Raw genomic sequence first — 25583 nt, 5'->3', positions numbered from 1 at the left:
TTTTTTTTTTCAAACTTAGATACAAATGATTTACTGCATCTCTCTCTAACAGGGAAAAACTGAAAACACTTATGCCCAACATAACAGGCATACCTAATCATTTAACCAGGAGTAGAAGCACAGAAAGTGTCAAAGCCAAAAAATCCACTTAGTTCACTAGACAATGATAAAATGATAAAATTGAGACCTAGAAGGGCTAAATGGCCTACCTAAGATGACATAGCTAGTCCATAACAATTCTGGAAGCCAGATCTCCTCTCCCCAAGGCCAGGGCTCTGTTTATTATTCATACTCATAAAACATAAACAAGGTTGCTATGCTGAAACCATGCCCAAAAGATTGAATGGCATTATGAACACATTAACCTCTTCTGGAATCTATGCTGACAGAACACACCAACTCTGGGCTGCACGAGCCCACAGTGTTTGCTGTTCACTTCCTGGCCACTCCACTACCTGTACAAGTTGCTCTGTGTGCTGGTGAAGCTCCTCTAAAATAGGGAGGGTCTGGTCAGGGAGACAGTGCTCCAGGATTCTCTGAATCACTCGGCAGCCATAAGGATGCGTGGACAAAGCAAATACCTAGGGCAGACAAATACAAAAAAGAAAGGCAAAAATGACAACTGCCACTTCCAATGCCTCAGTATTATCCCACTGATCTTCATAAATGAACTCAATGGTATTTAAGATCTCTCTACAAACAATAAGGAGTGTATGTGTAAATAAACCCATTGCTTAACTACTTTAGGCATTCATAGATGTGTTTAAATTTGGAGCTTTCAAAGGGACTTTTCTAAAAAGCCTAAAAAAAGAAGAGAAAATTGTCAAATGTGAAAACCTTCCTTAATAGTCAAGTGTGTCAACTGACAGCCTCTCCAAAGGATAGGGTTAAAAATGGAAAATGGAAAGACTGGTATCAAAACTTGAATGCTTTCATATGCCCACAACAATGTGATGCAGAATAATGCAACGTTCTGAATTTAACTGTTGTTTTTCAGCAATAAGAAACCATTCCTCTTCTGACTAAGAGTAACAGAAAAGCACACAGGCTTCAGATCCAGACTGTCCCACCGTGACACTGCCTTTCCGAGGTGAATGATATGCACCTTAGATCTGTACTTAAGAATAATAAGAGCAGTAACAACAGCTAATACTGGAAGCTTACCAAGTGTCAGTCAGTATAGACTTGCTTTTATACATGTAGCTTTATGTTTATAACTATATGTTTAAGCAGTTTACCACATGGTTCTAGCTGAGTTTAGGTTTACAAAAATGCTACGCTCACCGTCTAGAGCAGTGGTTCTCAACCTGCCTAATGCCATGAGCCTTTAATACAGTTCCTGTGGGTCGTGACCCACAGGTTGAGAACTGTTGGTCTAGAGGAACTTAACTTATCTGACCCAACATTATGTTTCCAACATTCACTCGTAATACTGCAGTTTCTGGAGTTTACTCTGTATAGGTGTGTAGGAAGCTGTGGGCTGAGTATATGAAGTTTTTTAAAACTCTAATCTGCTTATGGTTGTCTGGATTGTTAGTCTTTTCCTATTAGAGAAATAATGCTGTTTAAAATATGTCTAAGGAAGTCTCACAGTCTACATGAACAGATGTTTCACCAATTATAAACCTAGGACAGGAATGCTAGATCACAGAAAATAAAAAAGGCTGAAGTCTGAAAGACAATACTAAATTATTTTTAACCAATGTACAATGTTCCAGACCTCACATTCCTGCCAGGGCAGCAATCGATGGGTGGAAAATGGAAAATAGTTTGTGGCTTCATTTTGCATTTTCCTTGTTAATGGAATGCAGCATTTTCCCCCCATTGTCTATTGGAAATTTATGTTTCTTTTCTGAAATACCAAATTGTGTTTGGGATCCCATTTTTGCATGTTGTATTGTTCTCTTTCATTACAGAGGTTCTTTATATATTCTAGTTATCAACTAATTCTTTGACAGTTTCATCTTGAAAATGTTCTTTCCTGGTGGCTTAATCGTTTTACCTTTTTGGTTGTTTATTTCCACAAACATAATACCTTACTTAATTTTAAAGTAAACAGGCTTACCTTTTATTTATTAACTCAGAAACTCCCACCTACGTTGCTGTCTGTAACCTACTTAATCATTTCAGTAATTAAAGAAAACAGCAAAACCCAAACACCTCATTTTAATCTAGGCTTAGCAGCACACACAACTATACATGAAAAACTACTGCTTTTTCTCATTTCTAAAAAAAGACCAATTTCACACACCCAAGGCAGGGTATGTTTTAATCTCTTGTCTTAACCAGTTTAGGAAGGTGTAAGGACACTGTTTTTTTGACCAAAGAAGTTAACTATAGCCAATTCATAGGAAATTCTGGAAAACACAAGGTACACAAAAGTAACAACTCTGTTTGAAGGCTGGTGTTAAGAAAAAACTTAGGGGGGGCAGCGCCTGTGGCTCAAAGGAGTAGGGCACTGGCCCCATATGCCGGAAGTGGCGGGTTCAAATCCAGCCCTGGCCAAAAACTGGGGGAAAAAAAGAGAGAGAGAAGAAGAAAAGAAAAAACTTAGGGCACACAGGTAAACAAGAGAAATTAGAAGCTATCTCCAGTTAACGTGGCTACTTAATACAGTTTAAACCCACCTGAACCACATTCTCTCCAAAAAATTTTAAGCAAGAAGTACCTTGTTATTTTAAAGATACATTCACACATAACCTGTAAAAGACATGAATTTTAAGAAATGATAAAAACTGTGAAACATCATATAATAGTACTTAACCATGGGAAAATATTTATTCTTCACATATGAGATTTTATCTTAACGACTCAATGGTACTGTTTCACGCCAGCCTGAGTAGGCATCTGCATTAATAATGGAGAGGAGGCCATGGATAGTTAAGGGAAGAGACTTGTCAACACAGAGCTAGGTACTTGACACCAGTATAGAACACTGCGTTTTACTGAAGTCTAAAATATATTAAGCATGTTGAGAATACGCCACAAATCTTATCCTGTTCTCTCCCCACAAAGAAATTGATCATGAATTTGTTTCCATTGGCTTTTCCTAAGTTGCTTACCTGCCCCTTAAATGCATCGATGATAAACTGCAAAGACTGGGGCTGTACACATTCAATGCATTTCTGAACCACGTGATTGCCATTCTGGTCTTTCACACACTTTAAGACGTGGCCGTCTAGTTCTCGAACCATTTCATTCTATGGGAAATAAAGAAAGAAAGCACCACCAGAATCACAGCAAGCAAACACTTGGACAGTTGACGCTCACCTTACCAAACACAAAAGCACTGAACAGGGCATCTACGATGATGAAAGTGAAACAACTCAACTGTGGCACAACGACAACATGGCAACAAGAAAGGATTTGGGTTCTTATGTGTTACTATGTAGTACGTTTAATAAAAACAAACTTACCCCAAAAGGATCTCTAAAGTTATAAAAGACCTCTTGGCACTTTAAAAAAAAATTGTAGACACCTTCAAATAGAAAGGAGCCCATTATCAACTACAGATGCTATTCAACTTCCCGTGGGTTGAAAACATTGTAAGTCAAAACTGCATTTAATATACTTAACCTACCAAAAAGCATAGCTTTAGTTGGACAAAACTGCTTAACACAGCAGTTCTCAACCTGTGGGTCACAACCCACAGGAACTATTAAAGGGCTGCAGCACTGGCTCAGTGCCTGTGGCTGAAGCGGCTAAGGCGCCAGCCACATACACCTAAAGTGGCGGGTTCGAATGCAGCCCGGGCCCGCCAAACAACAATGATGGCTACAACCAAAAAATAGCCGGGCGTTGTGGCAGGCGCATGTGGTCCCAGCTACGTGGGAGGCTGAGGAAGGAGACTCGCTTGAGCCCAGGAGTTGGAGGTTGCTGTGAGCAGTGAAGCCATGCCACTCTACCCAGGGGGACAGCTTGAGGCTCTGTCTCCAAAAAAAAAAAAAGGGCTGCAGCACCAAGAAGGTTCAGAACCACTAGTCTAACACAAAGCCTATTTCATAAAAAAAAATTTTTAGGCCCAGTGCCTGTTTTACAGTGGTTACAGCGCCAGCCATATACACCGAAGGTGGCAGGTTTAAGCCCGGCCCAGGCCAGCTAAACAACTGCAACAAAAATGGCCGGGCACTGTGGTAGGCGCCTGTAGTCCCAGCCACTTGGGAAGCTGAGGCAAGAGAATTGCTTAAGCCCAAGAGTTTGAGGTTACTGTGAGCTGTGACACCACAGCACTCTACTGAGGGCAACATAGTGAGACTGTCTCAAAAAAAAAAAAAAAAATTATAATAAAAAAAATAAAATACCAAAATTCAAAGTACCATTTCTGGTGAATGTCTATCACTTTCATACTACTATAAAGTAAAACTAATCACATGGGATACTATCTGTACACTGTATTAGAGAATTTCACGTATATAATTCATCAAGTTTTTATTTAGAACAACCCTGTGAGGTATGTGCTATTAATAACCACAGCAGTTAATCTAGAGATTACCCTAAGTAAGGGATACCTCTAAAGTGCTTAACGTGTTTTAATTCACTGACTTCTCCTAACATTCCTAAGGAGTGGACGCTGTTTTAGACAGAGAAAACCAAGACTTTTACAAAATCATAGACCTAGATTCAAATCCAAGGAATTAAACCAAACTGTTGACTATAATTACCCTGCACACTTCCCTCTACTCATATATATGAAGAAGCTGAGACTGAGAGGGGTTAACTGGCACATTTTTTTTTCTCTTTTTCGAGACACAGTCTCACTTTGTCACCCCAGTTAGAGTGCTATGGCTTCATAACTCACAGTAACCTCAAATTCTTGGGTTCAAATGATTCTCTTGCCTTCGACTCTCAAGTAGCCGGGACTATAGGCATCCACCACAACGCCTGGCTATTTTTAGAGATGGAGTCTCGCTCTGGCTCAGGCTGGTCTCGAACCTGTGAGCTCAGGCGATCCACCACGTTGGCCTCCCAGAGTGCAGGGATTACAGGCATGAGCCACTGCACCCGGCCCTAACTCACATATTTAAAACTATAGAAAGTGACAGGAATCAGAATTCTAGAAGCTGTGCCTCTAACATCTATTACCTCTCCACGAGGATACAATGACTGCAAAGTTGGCAGGAATGGTTCTCATGGTTAATTAATGAAAAGTATCCAAACTTGGAGAATACAGGGAATAGCCAGAAGCTGAGGGTTTGAGAAAAGTGTAAGAAATGGGGGAAGATGACAGGGTATATGGAACAGGAAACACTAGGATTCTGCCCAGAGCTCTTTCCCCAAACTCACGGCTCAGGTCTTGGGTATGTTAAAGCTAAGTACCTGTACCATGCTATGCCCTAGTACCTGCTGCCCAATTTCCTTGCTGTCTCTAATCTCTGTTTTCACAACTGTGCGATTCTGTATTTATGTCAGAAGACCACAAATCACTTTAAAATAGTCATGTTAATTAATGGGTATTTTAAATCTCTAAGTATGTCAAACTAAGACAGCATCTAATTAAAGAAATTAAAGATTACAATGCCAGGAAGTAAGGAAGCAAAAGTTAATGGACAGAAAGAATAACTTCCCTGGAAATGTAATTATAGGAATGATAAAAAATGACATTTCTATAGAGACAAGAAAACACAAAGAAAATGAGAAGGAAATCACTTCCCTAAATATTTTCTTGATCTATAAGAAGTAAAAATTCTACTGAAAATGAATTAACTGCACCTTAAATAATAAACGTGCATCTACAAAATAGTATATTGTCTATAGCAGGACAAACCCAGAACAAGACACCACAGAAAAACAGGACCACAAAAAAAAATTTTATATACATTCTATTCACTCTACAAAGAGAGAGAGAGAGAAATGTAAGACAGAAAAGAACAACAGAGCTTGGAGGGAAAGAAGAGAGGTTAATTTTTTTTAAAGTCTATTATGATGTAATAATACAATTTAAAAACCGACTACCAAAAAAAAAAAAAATCAACAATTCACCACCTCCATGGGAAAAGATGGTAAAAAAATACATGAGAAACCATCATGCTTCTACTTTCTTTGAGCAAGTGGGCATTATGGTCAAGAAAGAAGCAGAAATGTTCACACTTAAAAAAACTTTAAGAAGATACACATATATAAAAATGTTAAGAAAAATTTAAATTGATAATGCATTACAAGAAAAATAAAAATAACTTCACATCTGCTTGAAATTACTTACCAACAACACTTTCTTATTAATGCTGCATTTCTAATAGAACTGAGCACAAAATGAATGAACTTGAAACCTGATGTGTATCTCCAACACTCCCTCTGCTTTATGAGCACCCTGACTCCACTTATCTATGACACTCAGTTAAGGACTTTGGACCCCCTACAGCCTACAGCTGCCATTGCCAACACCAGTGCAGTAGTTTGGCTTTGTTTGAATTGGAGGAGGTGGGTGTCTTGTCTGGCTCAGAACTTGAGTCCGTAACAAAGATTCTCATTAGCGAACTTTGTTCTCAGTGAGGGCAAGTGGGTCATCACTGCCAGACAATGGCCAACCAACCCCACAAGGAAGAAGAGCTGAGGGAGCTCAGAGCCCAAAGGCTGAGGGTTCAGATAAGAAGTACCCAAGGCTCGAGGCTGGAGGCACTGCCTAGCACACAGCCCAGCACACCCTGCCTGTGGGTCTGTTCTGCCTCCTGGGTTCTGTGGTCTGTGCAGTGCTGGCTGGAACAGCTCCATGAGCCCTAGGCCTCTTCTGCTGGATTCTGCCCCTCCACCTTAAGTCCTCTTTAGCCTTGCCTTTTCCTGTAAAGCTGTCTCTCAGGGACTCTGTGCAGGGTGAACAACCCCTCTCAGAGCTCTCTAGACACTGCCTTGCACTGCTCTTCCCCACCAGACTGCGCTCTGTGGGCAGGACCAGGTCCTAGTCATCTCTGTGCAGCTGGTCCTGGCACAGATCGGGCTTAAAGCCCATATGTGCGGCCACGCTCTACACTGGGCAGGCCCTTGTTCAGGAAATGTTGGTGAAGGAACAAGACAGAGAGAGTGAAGGAAACTGAATGTGCATTCAAGGAAAGTTGAGTTGTTGGAATGCTCAGTTCAGGTTGAAGAAAACAACGGACAGCATTTTATCTGCTTTCATTCTTGGCAAACCAAATCTACCTATAAAACTGTGTCTACTAAAGATTAAGTTCTGGTCAAAGGAAGGAGTGTAGAAAACCAATGGCTGGAACACAGAACACTTGGTCCAGTATAAAATTACAAAATTAACTGCACAGTTCATGAATGCCATGCACGGAAAAATAGCCATTAAGCACCGAAGTAAAACTATAAAAGAAAACTGAAGACTTGACAGATTTACAGGATTCACTACATGTACCACGGAAAACACCAAACACCAAGAGAAAAGTTAAAGGGGAAACTTACAATTACCTGCTGGTCTGAGGGAATAAATTCAAGAGCTTTCTGGATGACACGGCAGCCGTACATCTGTAATGCCAATGACAGGACATGGCCTCGAATTCGTTCTGCCAAAGCCAGCTTCTGTTCAAGGCTGCCAAACTAGACACAATGTGTGGGTGAACACCATTACTTAGGTAGAAGGAAAGAAACCAGAGAAAGTAAAGCATTCATTATTCTGTAGCAACCATTAACATAACCTCTTTTAGTCCTGTTACCTATGATCAACTAAACCTTTTACTTTAAAAGACTTTGTTTTAAGCCAGCAGTTTGCAACCTCTAATAACAAGGAATGTTCTTTTTTTTTGAGACAGAGTCTCACTTTGTCACCCTGGGTAGAGCACCATGGCGTTATAGCTCACAACAACCTCAAATTCTTGGGCTCAAGTGATCCTCTTGCCTCAGCCTCCCGAGTAGCTAGGACTACAGGCGCCTGCCACAACATCCAGCTAATTTTTCTATTTTAAGTTAGAGAGGAGGTTTCACTCTTGCTCAGACTGGTCTCAAACTCCTGAGCTTAAGCAATCCACCCACCTCAGCCTCCCAGAATGCTAGGATTACAGGCATGAGCCAGTACACCAGCCTAAAATTCCATTTTAAAAAGTTTCTCAACATGTCAAATCTAGTAAGTGTAAAATATAAGTGTCTCAACACAATAATTAAGAAGTGCAGTGAAGGCTACATTAACTAGTTTAAGTATTTCAAATTGTATATAAAACCAGCACATTGTATCCCATAAATGCATTAATGTACACAGCTATGATTTAATTAAAAAAAAAAAGAGGTCAAGGCCATTTTAACATTACAAGGTACTAGATCCAAGTTGCTTTTGAAAAGTGATGTTCTGAGTAACTCAAAACTGCAATGAAGATCTGGTATTGGAAATAAAAGGAAATTACAACAACAATAAAAATTTTTTTTCAGATACCCAACAGTAGTAGGTTCACTACTGTTATCTGTTAAGCAAATATGTAATTCCTCACAGCTGTCTTAATTCATTAATACTATTAAATGAATTTTATTCTAAAATAAATTATGTGTGAGTGACACTATTTTTTTGAGCTTTAGACTATGTCTGGTGAAGACGTAAATACAGCAAATCTGCACTTCAGGTGTCTTAAGGTCCATGGGTTGAAAAGTTCCTTCATCGGCTCAGCGCCTGTGGCTCAAGCGGCTAAGGCGCCAGCCACATACACCTAAGGTGGCGGGTTCGAATCCAGCCCAGGCCCATCAAACAACAATGATGGCTGCAACCAAAAAACAGCCAGGCATTGTGGCGGGCGCCTGTGGTCCCAGCTACTTGGGAGGTGTAGGCAGGAGACTCGCGTGAGCCCAGGAGTTGGAGTTTACTATGAGCTGTGATGCCACAGCACTCTACCCAGGGGGACAGCTTGAGGCTCTGTCTCAAAAAAAAGAAAAGAAAAGAAAAGTTCCTTCATCTACATGAAGTTTAAGCCAAAGTAAACATGCACACTCCATTTGGAATTAGTGTTCTATCTAAATCATTTCAAGAACTTATGTTTTCATTTATCAAGGCAACAAACTCTGCAGGGAAATGTTAGTATAATCAAAGTTAAAATTCTACTTTAAATGATTTTCTGTTCTTGGCTTTTAATGTTTGAGTAGCACAACGAGACTACAGGAGACTTTATGAATTATTAGCTTGTCCAATGCTCTATTTTTTCCAGACAAGAGCACTAAAGTCCAAGGAAGTTCTTTAGCCTGCCCTAAATCACATGGCTACCATAGAGTACATTTTGCCACCCCAAGCTGCATTATGCTCCAGAGGTAAAGAGCTCTGTATGTTTACACTTGTGACAAAATGGCATAGCAAAGGCATTCTAAAATAAAAGATGTAAGAATCACACTTAAATTGGCTTCTTAGTCTACAGGTGGAGAATTCAGGATCAAAGAACATACGTCTTCATGGAAAAAGTTGAGAAATAAAGGCTGTAAGCCTTTTATTTTTCCCATCATCCAAATCAATCAAAATGATATGTAAGACATTTACAAATCTGTTATGTGGCAAGTAATACTACATATACAGAGTTCTAGCATTTTCCACACATTTCATGTCATTCTAGATTTATAACTCGGGGTTATAAACACCACAGAACCAATACTTACAAGAGTTAGCAAAAAATCCCTGCCGCTCTCAAATTTTACATTAGAGGAAACAGACATTACTAACCCAACAATTTCTCTAATCTTTACCAAAGACAATGATAACAAGAGCGGACATTATTCAAATCAACAGGTACAATCATCTAAGATGAAGCATCTAACAATTCTTGTAACTTTAATATATAATGAATAATACTGGAATTGGTGTTCACTGACAATTCTCTAGGGAACTTATTTTTAATTCATTTATCTTTGTATTTTATTATGCTCTTGCTAAAATTACCTTACATGGATTATTCCTTCAAAAGTTACACATTTAGAGAAACTATTATAATAATCAGAAATAATGTAGTGGATCCTAAATAGAGACAACAGTTCTCAAAACACATTTAAAAAACCGATAGAGAGGTGGCGCCTGTGGCTCAGTGAGTGGGGCACCAGCCCTACACACCGAGGGTGGCAGGTTCAAACCTGGCCCCGGCCAAACTGCAACAAAAAAATAGCCGGGCATTGTGGTGGGCGCCTGTAGTCCCAGCTACTCAGGAGGCTGAGGTAAGAGAATCACCTAATCCCAAGAGCTGGAGGTTGCTGTGAGCTGTGACACCACAGCACTCTACCAAGGGCAACAAAGTGAGACTCTGCCTCAAATAAATAAATAAATAACAGATAGGCATCATCTGTTGGGTACTTTATAGAGAATACACAAGATTACTGCTTATGAACTGGAAAACCACTAAAAAACTCTTCAAAAAGTCCAAACACATTTCATTTTCAGAAATGATATTACAAGGGCTAATGAAAATCAAAATGCGCTGGAGATTCTGTAAAGTCAAAGAACAGAATGAACAAAGGCTTACTTCGAAGAACTTCTGAATGACATAATTCCCAAACACATCCACCATTAGTTGGTAAGCAGCCTGAAGGATTTCATTGAACACAAGCTGGCGCTCAGCTGGTGTGGCACGCTCTAGTTTCAGCTGAATGAATCTGAAATACAAAGTAAAAAGGGCAATCATAACATTTAAGGAAGACTTGGAAGTACGCAACTGCTCACTCAATTTATATAATGTATCCATTCTGAAACTATGCATGAGTGCTCCGTGTGTATACACACATGCACATAAGAAACTGAATGTTACATAAATTCATCACTTCAATTCACTTTCAAGGAAGAATTTCTAAAAAAGAGGAAGTACTCTCCAATTTAACTGACTTATAAAGGTATATTTAAAATTTTAGGACACTGCATTCCAGCAGGGCATAAGTACTGAAGTGTATTTATGTGCTGGGTAGCAGTGAGGTGGAGAAGTGGAGAGGAGGGAGGGGAGGCAGATGTAGCACAAGCTGTATTCTACTTGACCTTGGCCTTTAGAAACCAGTCCCATATCAATGAACTCAACGATGATGGTCCTTACTACTCTTTTACTCATTTTCATACAAAGCAGTATTCATTATCTTCTGAAATAGCAGCTACTCAGTTTGGATTTTTTAGTTCAAGAAAATAAATCTGCCTCTGAATCTGGCCTATGTGAACCAAATATGAGAAATCCTTGCCCAGAAGCAAGCTGGCAGACCTTAAAGAGGAGGTAGGTTCTTTAGAAGCTGCTTTGCTGGACAAAGAAAAAGAAACAGAAACAAAGAGAAATGGGAAAGAGGGAATGGTGATGCCACCAAAACTCTACTTGATCTCCAGGACCAGGCTCCCTTTCTGTGAAGCCCACTGGTGCAGCGAGGCAGGAAGGGTAGCCCACTGAATTCTGTCTCCTGTAATAGCTTCTTTTCTGGTGACTACACAAACCGTCAGTTCCATAGAATGGAACAACAAAGAAAAGTGGTAGTGCTGTCTTACGCTGCCAAGATCCAAACTTGTATCTGAATAGTGTGCTTTTGAGAGCAAAAGATTGTTCATAATGCTTATGGTAGCAAAAGTATGCATATGTCTTTGTGTTAGTGTTTCTGTTTATTACACTGTAGATTTTTTTGGAGATTCGTACAAACTAGAAAAACTAAGCTAAATCTTTCACAAAGATAGAAAGGTTAAGCATGTACTCTGGACTATCAAAGACTCGCTTCAAAACACTTGTTTTTCTGGTGACCCTCACATCACATCCCTTTGAAATAAATAACGGGAAGCATACCAAAGGCATGCTTTATTTAAATTACTTTATGGCAATTTCTTTTAGTATACCTATCTGAAGCAAAGAATTAAAGGCATTAAGATTTCAGTTACCTTAAGTGCCAAAGCCAAGTCCTCACCTGGACCCATGCTGATCTTGAGAAAACTCCATTATATGTCCAGCAATCTCCCGCAGTTGTAAATTGGGGTACCGGTTGTTTCGAAAATCTTCCAAAAGCCTGCTCCTGCCAGAGGGCATGACATCGGACATTCCATATCGCAAACGAGAGGAAGAAAAAAGGGTGCTGCTGGGGCTGAAGAGGCTGGAGGCACTGCTGGCACTGCGATACTTGGCTTCAGCGCCTGGTGCAGCAGAAATGTATCTTCCACTGCCATTTGTGAGTCCTCCTGTTGGTTACAGAACAGAAGAACTTAAGACCATTGTTAAGGAATTTCATTCAAGAGAAGAAAAAGCACCCCATATATGAAAGCCTACGTCATCTCTGATTTCTTCAATTCTGTTCCTTTTGTGTTAAGACAATTCTATTAGTGTCATGACTTTTATAATGCCAACTCACCAACCTGGAAGGAAACTTTTACACAAAGATGGAGAGGGGAATCACTTTTACTGCTGACAGTATATTGCTAGCAAAAACGGAGCGACAGTTGCATAGCCCTTAATAAACAGAAGGAACATGTCTACCATGTGCACCCAGCACTTGAGCAATAGCAGTAAGGACTCAGAAAGCACAAAACACACCAAAATGTCAGTGGTTTACTTCCACTGTGAGCTCCATGGAGATTCCCTTTGTTCTTGAATAACCTCTGCTCTGCCATCTGAAATCCACCCCAAAACATCAAGTTATCCCGATTAGTCTGTTTTATTATAGGGAACTGCTGAGAAAGCATGCTTTGAAGGAATGATTATAAAGCATCCCAGGCCAAGGATGAAACACAGAGGATAGAAAAACTGTCACTTTTAGCAGAGCATTGTGGCAGGCGCTTGTAGTCCCAGCTACTTGGGAGACTGAGGCAAAAAAATAGCTTGAGCCCCAAGAGTTTGAAGTTGCCGTGAGCTGTGACACTACACCACTCTATTATGCCAAGGGCAACAAAGACTCTGTCTCAAAAAAAATAAATAAACAAACATAAGCAAGAAGGAGCATTCCAAGAAATGAAGAGGGAGCAGGTACAGGATGAAGAGAACTCTACATGTAGGCAGGACATGAAACCATTAAGAACCACACTTTGGAGATATATTAAATATATATATATATATATATATATATATTAGCAAACATTTATACATATGTATATATCCCTTACTCTTTTTCTCTTTGAGATGGGAGGTAGAACTTACTAGAGATCAGTATTTTTAGACACAGGTAAGAGCCTAAGTGGTGCTAGGCAGTGGCTCACTTCCTGTAATTCCAGTACTAGGAGGCAGAGGCAGGTGGATCACCTGAGCTCAGGAGTTCAAGACTAGCCTGAGCAAGAGCAAGACCGTGTCTCTAAAAAATAGCCAAGCATTGTGATGGGCACCTGTAGTCGCAGCTACTTGGGAGGCTGAGGCCAAAAAAAAAAAAAGGAGGGAGGAGCCTCTTTTACTGACTTCACTGTTCTCTAAAGTATTCATTTTGTCAGTGGTAGATTTCACAGGACTGTGTCCTATGACAACTTTCCATAGAAAATAAGGGCTTAAATGTTGTATTTAAATTGTTATGTGCTTCAGCTATTTTATGAAGTTCTATAAAAGGGGCTCAGCGCCTGTGGTTTAAGTGTTTAGGACGCCAGCCATATACACCTGAGTTGGTGGGTTCGAATCTAGCCCAGGCCTGCCAAATAACAATGACAACTACAACCAAAAAATGGCCAGGCTTTGGGACCTGTGGTCCCAGCTGCTTGAAAGGCTGAGGCAAGAGAATGGCTTTAAACCCAAGAGTTTGAGGTTGCTGTGAGCTGTGACACCACAGCACTCTACCCAGGGTGACAGCTTGAGACTCTCAAAAAAAAAAAAAAAAAGTTCTGTAAAAGGGTTTTCTGCCAGTGACCATCTAGTGTTAGATCCTCTAACTATGTAGAATGTTCTCATTTATTTGCTTTTTGTACTCATAAGTCTAACAGATTTCTAATGAACAAAGCCCTGCCTTCCCACCTTAAAGAAACTCCCAAGGTCTAACATCTGGAGTGTTCGCCAAAATATTTTTAAAATAAGTTCTCCCCAACATTGCACCAAGGTAGCCCTAAATTAAAATAAACCTAAGACAGATCATTTGTAATGCATGACAATAATACACCTGAAATACATTCATTTTTAAATGGTTAGTTTTACAGATGGTAAGTCTCTTTAAAAGAACCAGGTAGAAATCACAAAATACTGCATTTTGATTGAGAATAAGGAAGTACCTAAAATCACACACAAATGGTAAACTACTTGAAATTGATCTAGGTTACTGATCAATAACTTAGAAACCCCTATTTCAGTTCAAGCAAGGACAGAGAAAGGCATTTTATGTTTAAGTTTTGCATTTCCTGAAAGACTAAAGACACATAGAACCTTGAACAGAAAGAACAGAAAGAATAAATTTTAGGCAGATAGGAATTCTATCATGATAAAAGAAAACTAAATGCTTATATTCTTTTGCCCTGGGGTGATTATAAACTTTGAGCTCATTTTTACTCTTATTTTGTTACTGTAGGAATGAAAAGGCACAACACTTTTCTTTCCAGTGCACACAAAAAGCCTGGAGGTTGTCAAATATGCACTTAAAAAACTGTATGTGCTACTTCTTGATGCTTAAGAGCTTCTAAAGGGCACAGCTTGGGGATAGTGCAAACACCCACAAGCAAAGGCCAGGTGCGATGGCTCCTGCCTGTAATCCTAGCACTCTGGGAGGCCAACGTGGGTGGATTGCCTGAGCTCATGAGTTTGAGACCAGCCTGAGCCAGAGCAAGATCTCATCCCTAAAAATACCAGGCACCATGGTGGGCGCCTATAGTCCCAGCCACTTGGGAGGCTAAGGCAAGAGAATCGCTTGAGCCCAAGAGTTTGAGGTTGCTGTGAGCTGTGACGCTACAGCACTCTACCATGCCAAGGGTGACAAAGTGAGATTGTCTCCCAAAAAAAAAAACATAAGCAAGAAGGAACATTCCAAGAAATGGGGAGGGAACAGGTATAGGATGAAAAGAGATCTATGTGTAGGCAGGACATAAAACCATTAAGAACCAGACTTTTGGGATATATATAAATATATTAGCAAATATATATATATATGTATGTATGTTTATATTCCTTATTCTTTTTCTCTTTGAGATGGGAGGTAGAATTTACTAGAGATCAATATTTTAGTCACAGGTAAAAGCCTAAGTGCTTTATCTAACCACATAATAAACTACAAATGAGGGTTACAGACCTAGTTGTTAATAATACTCATAATTAACTATTACAAATGATTGTGGAAATGATACTATTAAATTGAGGAATATGACACATACTTAAGCCCAACGATACACTTCTAACATCCATCTTGCTCAGGGTCACAAAAACTTTTATATATACACATTCAAGTGTGGGGAAAATGGGAGGGGGAAATTAACAAAAGAATTTCACATATTTAAATATTACAATGTTATGCTAAATCTGGAAGCTTAGATGAAATGAACAAATTCATAGGAAGGCACAAATTATCAAAACTGACTCAAGAAGAAACACAAAATCTGAACCTACAAGATATTTTATGTAAAGAACTTGCATTAGTAAATAAAACTCTTATCACAAATAAGTACTCAGGCCACAATGGATTACCTGGTGAATTTTAACAAATGTTTAAAGAAAAATGTTAAGACTCTAACTCTTCCAGGAAATAGACAGGAGTGGCACACTTCCAAATTCATACTATAAGGTCAATATCACCTACACCAAGCTACATAAGCACATCACAAGTAAGGAAAACAACACAAGCCCTTCATGAATACAAATGCAAATATCCTCAACAAAAATATTTGCAAACTGAATCTAACAGAACCAAGTGGGATTACCCCTAGAATGCAAGGTTAAATAAACATTTAAAAATCAATTGACATACCATACTACAGTCACAGAATAAAGGATTATAAACCATGTGATCAACAATACAGAAAAAGTGCTTGTCAAAAGCCCAATCCCTTTCATGACAAAGTAATAAAAACTCAACAAACTTGGAATACAAAGAAACATTCTCAGGCTAAACAGGACATCTACTAAAAGTGAGTGGTGATACTTAAAATATGAATCATTTACTATCAAGATCAGGAACAAGGGAGGGATGTGTGCTCTCATCTATTCTATTTAACACAGTACAGGTTGAGTATCCCTTATCTGAGATGCTTGAAACTACTAGTGTTTTAGATTTCCAATTTTTTAGGATTTTGGAATATTTGCGTTATACTTACCAGTTTAGGATCCCAAATCTGAAATCTGAAATGCTCCAATGAGCGTTTCCTTTGAACGTCAAGTTGACACTCAAAAAGGTTTGGATTTGGAGGCATTTCAGATTCTAGATTCTCAACCTATACTAGAGGTCCTATCCAGTGCAATCATGCAAGAAAAAGAAATGTAAGGCATCCAGATTAGAAAATGTTTTTTTATTCTTAGGTGATATCATGCTACAGCTAGAAAACTATAAAGAAGCCATCCAAAACTAGAACTACTAATAACTACAGCTAGGCCCCAAGATCAATATGCACAAATCAACTGTCTTTCTATAGGCAAGAAATAATCCAAAAATAAAACTAGAACACAATTCCATTCAGAATAGCATCCAAAAATTACACAAACAAGAATAAATTTATGACACAATGACTAAGCAAATGACATGAAGTCTATGTTAACCAGCTTGATGAAAGTATTTCAAATTGTATATGAAAACACTACACTGTACCCTGTGTTTGCATTAATGTATACAGTTATCATTTAATTAAAAAAAAAAATAAATTTAACAAAGAAGTACAAGACCTGGACAATGAAATTCACAGAAACAACTAGCTAGCTGAAACAACTGAAACAACTAGATAGCCACATGTAAAATGATGAACTCTCACTTTTACACAATACACAAAATTAACTCAAAATAGATCCCAAATTTAAATGCAAGATGTAAAGTAACAGAATTTATGGAATAAAACATAAGAGAAAATCTTCCAAGGCCTTGAGTTAGGGAAACATTTCCTATTACAAATGCACAATAAATTGGGATCTCATCACAAAGAAAAACCGTCACACTTTAAAAGATATAATTTTAAAAATGAAAGGAAGCAAAAGACCAGGAGGTAAAGGATTTGTATCCAGAATATGCAAAGAATTATTACAACTCAATACTAAGAGGGAAAAGCAAACCCAAATTTAAAAATGGGTGAAAAATATGAGCAGCCATTTCAAAGATAACAAATGGTTAACGAACACGTAAAAAGATAACTCTAGAAATCATTAGTTTATCTGGAAAATGGAAAATAAAACCACAATCTTGGAATTAACCACTTCATGCTCACTACAATAATTATAGTAAATAAGACAGACAACAAATGTTGATGAAGTAGAAAAACTGGAATCCTTACACAATGGTGATGGGAATATAAAATGGCACAATATAGTTCGGCCATTTCTCAAAAAATTTAACATAAAATCCAGCAATTCTGTATTTCTAGAGAAATGAGGCTCGTCCACAAAAAAAGACCTGCATGCAAATGTTCACAGCAGCATTCGTTCTAACAGTTAACACTGGAACCAATGAATGTCTGTCAGCTGTGAGTGCAAAGACAAAAGGTAGTATGTCATAAAATGGAAGATGATTCAACAAAAAGGAACAAACTACTAACACACACTATATTGTGCAAGAATCCCTAACACATGCAGAGGGACAAAAGTCAGACAAAAAAGTCCACACGTCACGTGGTTCCACTTACATGAAATGTCCAGAAAATGCAGATTTACAGATACAAAATAGACCAGTGGTTGACTGGGGCTGTGGGCAGCAATGGGGATTAACTGCAAATAGGTAGGTGAGATCTTACCAATGGGATAATAGTCTAAAATGAATTTATGATGATTGCACAACTCAAAGTTACAAAAATTCATTGAATAGTATACTTGAAATGGGTGAATTTAATGATATGTGAAATAAAACTCAATAAAGGTTTTTCTTTAAGTGTGGACTTTAAATAATTGCTAATGAAACCCACTGAAGTTTCTTAAACAGGCACTCAATAAGTGATTTTTAAATAAATAATGGGGAAAGTTACTGAGTGGGTCACTGATTTTATTTTTAGAACACTCTAACACATGTCTGGCTATAGGGAGGAAATATGGAAACGATGAGATGGAGAAAAGATCCCTATTATGGGCGATATAGGCTGTTCAAACACTAGTAATGTGGTACTGAGAAGGAAATTCATTACACCCCACAGGGTTTAAGTTTTCATGTGTAAAAGAGTTCTTCTGAGTATTCAACACAATGAATACAAAATGCTTAGTATGGCTGCTCATGATCAAGTAACTGATGGTCTGTATCAAGTAACTGATAGAAGATGTCAATACATATATGGTAAGTTTCTTGCACCAAAATGTCTTTAGGGCCTTTGTATAAACATTGTTAGACACCAAGTATAAAAAGTCTATAATCTCTAGGCTGGGACTAAGGCAGAGAAGAACCCTTTCTCAAGAAAACAGATTGAGCTGAGGTAAAGTTCTATCAATCAAAACACAAAGTTCCTATGGAATGGCATCTATGGTGTGTGCACTACATACAACAGAAGTCCATGCAAATGCGCACAAATAAAATTACTTACAGGTGAATTTTTTTTAAAAGTAACATTAAACTAGGCAGGCAGTATACAAGAAATAATGTATACTTTACAGGGAAAACATGAATTAAGAAGCAGTACATTGAATTGCTAATACACTGAAAAGAGGAAAGGAACCAGGAACCATGAAAGTAGTACTTCCAGCTCCATTTTCACATACAAAGCAGCATTTAGTTCAGGATTTGAAAAATTATAACCCACAGAACACATGTGGCCTACCATCTATTTATATCAATAAAATTTTATTAAAAGACAGCTACACATTCATTCATTTACATTTTGTATGTGGTTGCTTTCACATTTCAACAGCAGAGTTGAATATTCACTATAGAGACCTAAAATATACTGGTCTGACTATTCCCAAAAACATTTTGCAGGTTTAATTTACTTAGTACTCAGTATGGGATGACATTGTTCAAATATTCAAATGAAGAAGTTAAAAGGCAATGTATTTCTGTATCTGATAAGGCACTAGTTCAAGATATATTAGGCATATCATGTGACAAGATGCATAATGAAACTGCAAGGCTTCACTGGAAATCTGTTCAAATCTGAGATGACCCAGGCAAGATGTATAAGTTCTGAGACACAGGGTCAGCCCCAAACTATTAACACTAGCAGGTAAATGCTAGGCCAAGGAATATTAATTCTTTCCTTCTATCCATGTATTGAACTGGGACTTTCACATCCATCCCCCTCCTGATTTTGCATTAATCCCTAGTCTCTTGGGCAAGGGGGTATAGTATACTCGGAAACACTTGTGCAATATACCCCTTAGTCCTCTATTATGGACCTACCAATCAGGAATGTCCCTATGACTTTTCTAAAGTAATGTCCACATATAACCTAAGAAAATGAATTCTACAACTATAGTCCTTACTGTATAAAACTTGAAAATATATACACTCATGAATGTATACATTAATATAAACATATTTACATAGTTTGGCCTTGAAACTCACTTCTTTCAAACTCAGAAATAGTACCCTTAGTTCTAGAACAGTGATTTTCAACTGGTGTGCCATAAAAATTTTTAAAGATTAAATTATTTTCAAGAAAAGCCAAAACCACGGTATGTTCTATTTTTACTCTTTTTCATTTTGATCAACATAATTTAAGTGGGCCTCATAAGTTTAACAATAGGTTCACGTATGAGGTAAGATCAAAATGGTTGAAAAACACTGTCCTAGAATAATAACTCTATTGCCTCACCTACTTCAAACTTTGATTTTTAAAAACGACTTTCCAGTTGGTCTTTCCGAACAGAAGCACCCTATTTATTTTTCATCAGTCCTTACTTCTGAGTTCGTGAAGATACTTTTCATCTGCTGGTTAAAAACAGAATCTTCTAGGTAAAGAGACCACACATGCTAGCAACCTTGCCCAGGACAATCCTGATTTAGGCCCACCATCACACAGTGATTACTGACAACACCTTACTCACACACACAGTGTCCTGGCGTGCACAATACAATATAGGGTCATTCTACTTCTGAGACTCAACTTTCCCCATCTAGGAAATAATCGGCTTTTCAAAACTGATCAATAACTGAGGGAAATGAGTGTGTACCATGTTTCTGAAATTAGAAAAAAAAAAGTCTCCCACATCCTGATTTAGAAAATGTTACCAAAAATGGTAATAATTTTTTTTTATTCTTACATCCTCTTTTCCCTCTTCAGTTTCTAGGATCTGAATAGTAATATTTTTTAAATGCCATGCATAAAACCACCTAAATATATAATAGAGAAACTTATCTACTCATTAGCAGCCTGTGTGATTTAAAAATCTATATTTACAAATAATTTTTAAGAATATGGTGAAAATTTTTAAATAAAATGCTTTATGTGGAAAACAAGATATTAAATATATACACAGGGGAGGGGAAAGTCCAAAAATAAATAAGGTAAAATATTGATTATGGAGGAGTTTAGGTGGTGATACTAGGGGAACAAATTTTTTGTCTGTGTTTTCCAGCTTTACTGATATGAACCTGTACTGTATGTACAATGAAAGACCCAATTAGCCACTGCATAAAATTAGCCAAGCACGATAAAGCTGAAGTGAAAATACAGGGACTGCACCCAAACTCTAATAAATCCAAAACTATTATGCTGCTATACTGCCTATAGGTACAACTTGAATGATATTATGTATGAGGTATTTATAGAAGTCACAGAACACCTAGGACACTTCTAGGATAAAGGGACTGTCCTTTGCTTATGCAAAGTATCTGTAATGTCATTGGTGGCAAAAGACTTCTAAAGTTCAAGGTGGTGTTAGAGTAATGGTTCTTACCCAGGTTTAAGCTTGAAGAGGATCCATGTGAAGAGAGGGAAGGAGGTGGTGTCTGTGAATGTCCTGGTCCCTGACTAGGGAGAGGCATGCCCACGGGTCCAGGAGAGGAGGAAAAGCTAAGGCCGTTATAAAAACTGTGTCCAATGGGGGTCAAGCTGCTCGATGTCCTCTTATAAAGGTCACTGCTGCCAGTCAGGGAGTCACGGCGGGAGCCACTGCCAGTGTTGGAGTTTGCAACTAAAATGGAATTAAAACAATGCAGATAAGAACAGGCCTGTTCTTCGAAGAACAAGCCCAGTGACCTGTTCCTAATACTTGATCCAGACTCCTTACCACTGCAAATTTGTCAGCAGAGACAGCCTAAATGTTAATGTAGCAGTTCTAGGGGCAGATAAAGTAATAAAGAGGACATGGCTCAGGTAAACATGAAACTTTGGTTCAAACCATCACACGTATGCCAAATTTACCTTCCTTTGGTGTCATATATTATGGGATGGGGAGGGTTAAAAAGCTCTGACGGCCACATGAGCTATGAAAAAGGTGAAAGAAAATGGACTAGAAAGAATGTCGTTCATCAACCAAAAAAGGTTCTAGTAGAAAAATGGAATACAGGAAAAAGACTTGTAAATGGGGTACCACCCCTCTACATAAGACATATACGAAAGCCTGTTTTCTCAGTGGGTCCATTCAAGAGTTACAATTCCAACTAAGAAACTTTCTTCCAAACATGCCCTTCTGCTCTGGGGATCACATTGGTTCACAATCTCTGTTAAGTATCCCACTGTACACATTACTGCATTCCTGCTTTTTTTTCTCCCACCAAAACATTAAAAATATCTTGTTCTAAAATCCTTCCTCCCAATTATCCACCTTAATTCTGTTCAAAAGACTGGAGAAAACTCATAATTTTGTAAAGCCTGCAGGCCAAGCACTCAGCCCTGTGATCTTTGGTAAGTCCTCCTCGCTCATCTTTTAATATCCATATTTCTATAGTTTCCCTCATATTCTTCCCAATGCCTGCAAAAATCTCCCCTGCTGTTCAAATCATTGAAACAAACTGACTACGTGAGTATAAATAAGCAGCAACATGAGCATGGACCTGAAATAGGCTCCAATTATACAATATGATTTCAATAGTCCATCATCTCAAAGATTATGTGGGATGGCTGGATTCCCACAGGATTCAGTGCAGCTCTGCCTGTAGTATCTGTCCAGGGTTCCATGCATTGTCAGTGTTCCAGGAAGATTATAAAAATAATTAAAATTCAGTTTTAACAGCACATCAGTCTGATTTCTACCTGCTGTTCCAAACCCTCCAAGGGCTGATCCCAGGGTGGCGCCAAGAGAACTGCTACTTCCAAATCCCAAGGATGTGTTGGCAGGCTGGGCAGAGCCTTGGGAGAAAAGGGAGCTGCTCTGTGAATTGCTGTTCAGAGAGTTGTTGCCATAGAAAGAACTGGATGCCAGGTTGTTGTTGGGCTGCTGCTGGGGCTGGGGCTGAGGCTGCTGGGTTCCTAAAGGGCGAAATGCTCCATTTGTTGTTCCAGCAAGACCACCGGCTGCTCCATTTGCTGAAGCTGCAGCCGCTGCAACAGCTATGAAGAAGAAAGCAAATTGTTTATAAAAGAGATTGGCCACATTTCCAAGTCACATTTTTATCCTTTTTAAAAAACCCTTTTAATGCTGCTTATCTTTTCAAAACAGACAGAAACCTTGTAAAGAAAAAAAAATTATACAAATCTGTCTTTGATCCCTAAGTGTAAAGTTTCTATTTTCTATTTCTACTTTCTTTTTTAAGTGAAAAAACTGTTGGACTACGCTCACTATGTTGGTAGCTTTAAAGATTCTGTAGTTTTTTTAAAGATTACAAATATCAAATGTACCCATTTACAACTACTTCCTACAATCTTGAATTCCATAAATATCTATGTTGAGTTTTTCTTCCCAGAACCGTGTAATCGATAATCTAAAGTGGCTCAAATTCCTATTTTAGCATGCTGCTCTCTTCTAAATATTCCCTCTATTGTTTCTAATTAAAAACAAACAAACAAAACCTACCATATAAACTAAAGTTTAAAGTTTAAAAAAAAACTTATTGCTCCCCCAACGCTGTATACAGCTCCAGGCATTTCTCACTGTCCTTTCCCACTCCCTCCACCCCTGCACCTATACCAAAAAGACCCCTCCTCAAATTATCTTACAATAATGACTGAGATTTCTGTGATATTGGCCTTAGACTTTTGCCAACAGAGCCATTTTGCATGAGTTATGTCACAAAAACTTCCTATGTTCTCAATAGAACCAGGCCAAGAATCCCCCAAGATCACTTACTGGTTCTGATATCTCTTTGAAATATTATAGAGTAGAACCGCTATATTGAGAATTGACAAATAAAGTGCATTTCCACATTTATCACTGCAGTCACCTCTTTTAGATCTATGACAGGAGTCCACTAAGACATAAGCTCACCTGCTTGTGCAGCTGAGGAACTAATGATGACTGGGGCAGGAGCTACAAGTCGAACAGGAGCTCCCAGACCATTTCTCGCTCCTGCATTAACCACAAGGGCACCAGTTTGGTCATAGTAAGCAGCAGGAGCCAAGACTGGATAACCTGAGAAAATCAAGCCAACACATATATGAAACAATATCTCCTGTACACCAGCATACTGTAAATAATTACAAACTCAGTGCTGTCAGACAGATATACCTAGTTACACCCTATTCCACAACACCACATAAAAGCTGAAAAACCCTGAATCCTGGGGCATTCAGATAAAGGATAACATTACTACCTGCCTCATAAAATTCTTGTGAAGAATAAATTAAAAGATAAACATGGGCAAGGTGGCTCAGGCCTATAATTCTAGCACTCTGGGAGGCCAAGACGGGAGGATCCTTTGATCTCAGGAGTTCAAGACCAGCCTGAGCAAGAACAAGATCTCACCATTACTAAAAATAAAAAAATTAGTGGGCACTGTGGTGGGTCCCTATAGTCCCAGCTATTTAGGAGGCTGAAGCAGGATGACTGCTGACCAGAAGTTTGAGGTTGTTGTGAGCCAGGCTGACACCACAGCACTCTAGCCTGGGTAACAGAGTGAGACTCTGTATCCCTCAGAAAGGGAAGGAAGGGAAAGAAGGAAGGAGGAAAGGATCGAGCATGATTTCTGGCACATATTAAGTGCACAGTAAAGGGTAGTACTACCATTTGCTAGTGTTAAAACAAAGATAATTTGGTAGGATAGGGAATGCTCTGTGCTCTTCAAAGTGCTAGCCTAGGTTACCATCAATCATCAACTGGCAATTTTTCTATGTTTTCCTAACTAAACAAATAATGGAGGCTAAAGTGATTACAGAAACCATACTACTTTCATACCACATAATAATATAAGCATGAATATCCTGCAAGTTAACAGGAAAGACCTAGACGGACTTCAATAAACAGATCTTTTACTATTATATAACATGGAATCCTTAAATCCTCTTTTGAGCCATATGAGAAAGCACAGGTGATTTCTTAATAAGACATAAATGCTCAGGAATGACCAAACAAATGAAGTGAGTAATTCATTGAATTCATAAATGGACCGGCTGGCTATTTGCCTATGCTCCACAGTTAGTAAAAGTCCATAAAATTAAGCTGAGATCTCACAAAGATTTATTTCAAATGAAGAATATCAAAGTACATCCAATCCCATACAAAGCAAAGGATCAAATGACAATGGACCAAGAACAATGTATATTCAATATATTATACAGACATCTATTTCAGAGGTAGATAATTAAAAATGACCTCTATTATTGGTTTGGGAGAAATTCTAGAAATGTAAAGAATGACACACACACTCAAGGAGTACCAGCAATTTCTTCCTACTCACGCTGCTCAAAAATATCACACAAAAACCAAGCCTTAGAGTGATAATAAAGCAGCTTACCATTTTGTCTATCACCGACCTTGAATAAGAAAATAGATCATGGCCACAGAAAATCCACATATTCCAAGCTATGTGGACACTCACGTATGTCCAACAAAGTAAGACGTAAGACTGGCTCAGAACAATGCTCTCATCAATGAACTATTATCTAAGTGAGGGCAAGTATTTATCATCCTTGCCAGCCCCCAAATCAAGAAAAGCCTAAATGAGATAAAAACACGGTTTGCTCTCCTCTGTATAAGCACAAACTTTCAGACTTTCAGCCCCTCCCCACCTGGGCCTGCCCCAAAGTACTGGGAACAACAACACAAACTCACCTGGCATGCCTGCAGCCAGACCTTGTCCAAAAGCAAGAGCAGAATTCACTGCTGCAGCTGCCACAAGTGGATCTGTTTGCTGTCCCTGTTGGTTCTGATTTGGAGTCAAAGGGCGTTGGCTTGCTCCTCCACGGAGAACCTGGGAAAGGAAGGCAGAAATGAGTCAACCACTTTCTCCTTACTAAAGTATCTAAGACCTACCACATGTTCAAGTGAGTCAACATTTAAAAATTAATAGCTGTGGCCGGGCACCGTGGCTCATGCCTGTAATCCTAGCACTTTGGGAGGCTGAAGAGGGTGGATCACCTCACCTCAGGAGTTCAAGAGCAGCCTGAGCAAGAACAAGACCCCATTTCTTAAAAAAACAAAATAAAATAAATAGCTGAGCATTATGGCAGGTGCTAGTTAGGAGGGTGAGGCAAGAGGATCACTTGAGCCCAAGAGTTTGAGGTTGCTGTGAACTCCATAGCACTCTACCAAGGGTGTTGAAGTGAGACATTGTCTCAAAAAACAACGACGAAAAAAATTAAT

The 25583-nt window shown here is 38.7% G+C and overlaps 1 protein-coding gene and 2 non-coding genes across 14 annotated transcripts in view; all 3 read right to left on the bottom strand.

The window, feature by feature from the left end:
• Positions 1 to 26: 26 nt before the first annotated feature.
• The window catches only part of PUM1 (pumilio RNA binding family member 1), a 132588-nt gene continuing 107031 nt past the window's right edge, over positions 27 to 25583 (bottom strand). For 7 of the 12 annotated variants that reach the window (XM_023507470.1, XM_023507473.1, XM_023507471.1 and 4 more), the window contains 9 exons: positions 25053 to 25191; positions 23271 to 23414; positions 22100 to 22396; positions 20802 to 21038; positions 11809 to 12076; positions 10410 to 10539; positions 7396 to 7530; positions 3063 to 3200; positions 27 to 581 (listed from right to left, as the gene is read on the bottom strand). In XM_023507470.1, the coding sequence (XP_023363238.1) occupies positions 378 to 581; positions 3063 to 3200; positions 7396 to 7530; positions 10410 to 10539; positions 11809 to 12076; positions 20802 to 21038; positions 22100 to 22396; positions 23271 to 23414; positions 25053 to 25191 (1692 nt within the window). In that variant the 3' untranslated portion in view covers positions 27 to 377. The remainder of the gene's footprint in view (positions 582 to 3062; positions 3201 to 7395; positions 7531 to 10409; positions 10540 to 11808; positions 12077 to 20801; positions 21039 to 22099; positions 22397 to 23270; positions 23415 to 25052; positions 25192 to 25583) is intronic. The other 5 variants (XM_023507472.1, XM_023507480.1, XM_023507475.1 and 2 more) reach the window with 3 other exon arrangements.
• Positions 6430 to 6514, bottom strand: LOC111721790. Its single transcript, XR_002770806.1, has one exon. It is a non-coding gene; the product is annotated as a small nucleolar RNA SNORD103/SNORD85 (small nucleolar RNA).
• On the bottom strand, positions 24846 to 24918 carry LOC111721792. Its single transcript, XR_002770808.1, has one exon. It is a non-coding gene; the product is annotated as a small nucleolar RNA SNORD103/SNORD85 (small nucleolar RNA).

The sequence above is a fragment of the Otolemur garnettii genome, unplaced genomic scaffold (assembly GCF_000181295.1).
Source record: "Otolemur garnettii isolate 467f Iridium unplaced genomic scaffold, OtoGar3 scaffold00184, whole genome shotgun sequence".
In the NCBI taxonomy this organism is placed as follows: Eukaryota; Metazoa; Chordata; class Mammalia; order Primates; family Galagidae; genus Otolemur; species Otolemur garnettii.
The sequence above is the reverse complement of the archived record's forward strand: the minus strand, read 5'-3'. Positions and strand labels throughout refer to the sequence as shown.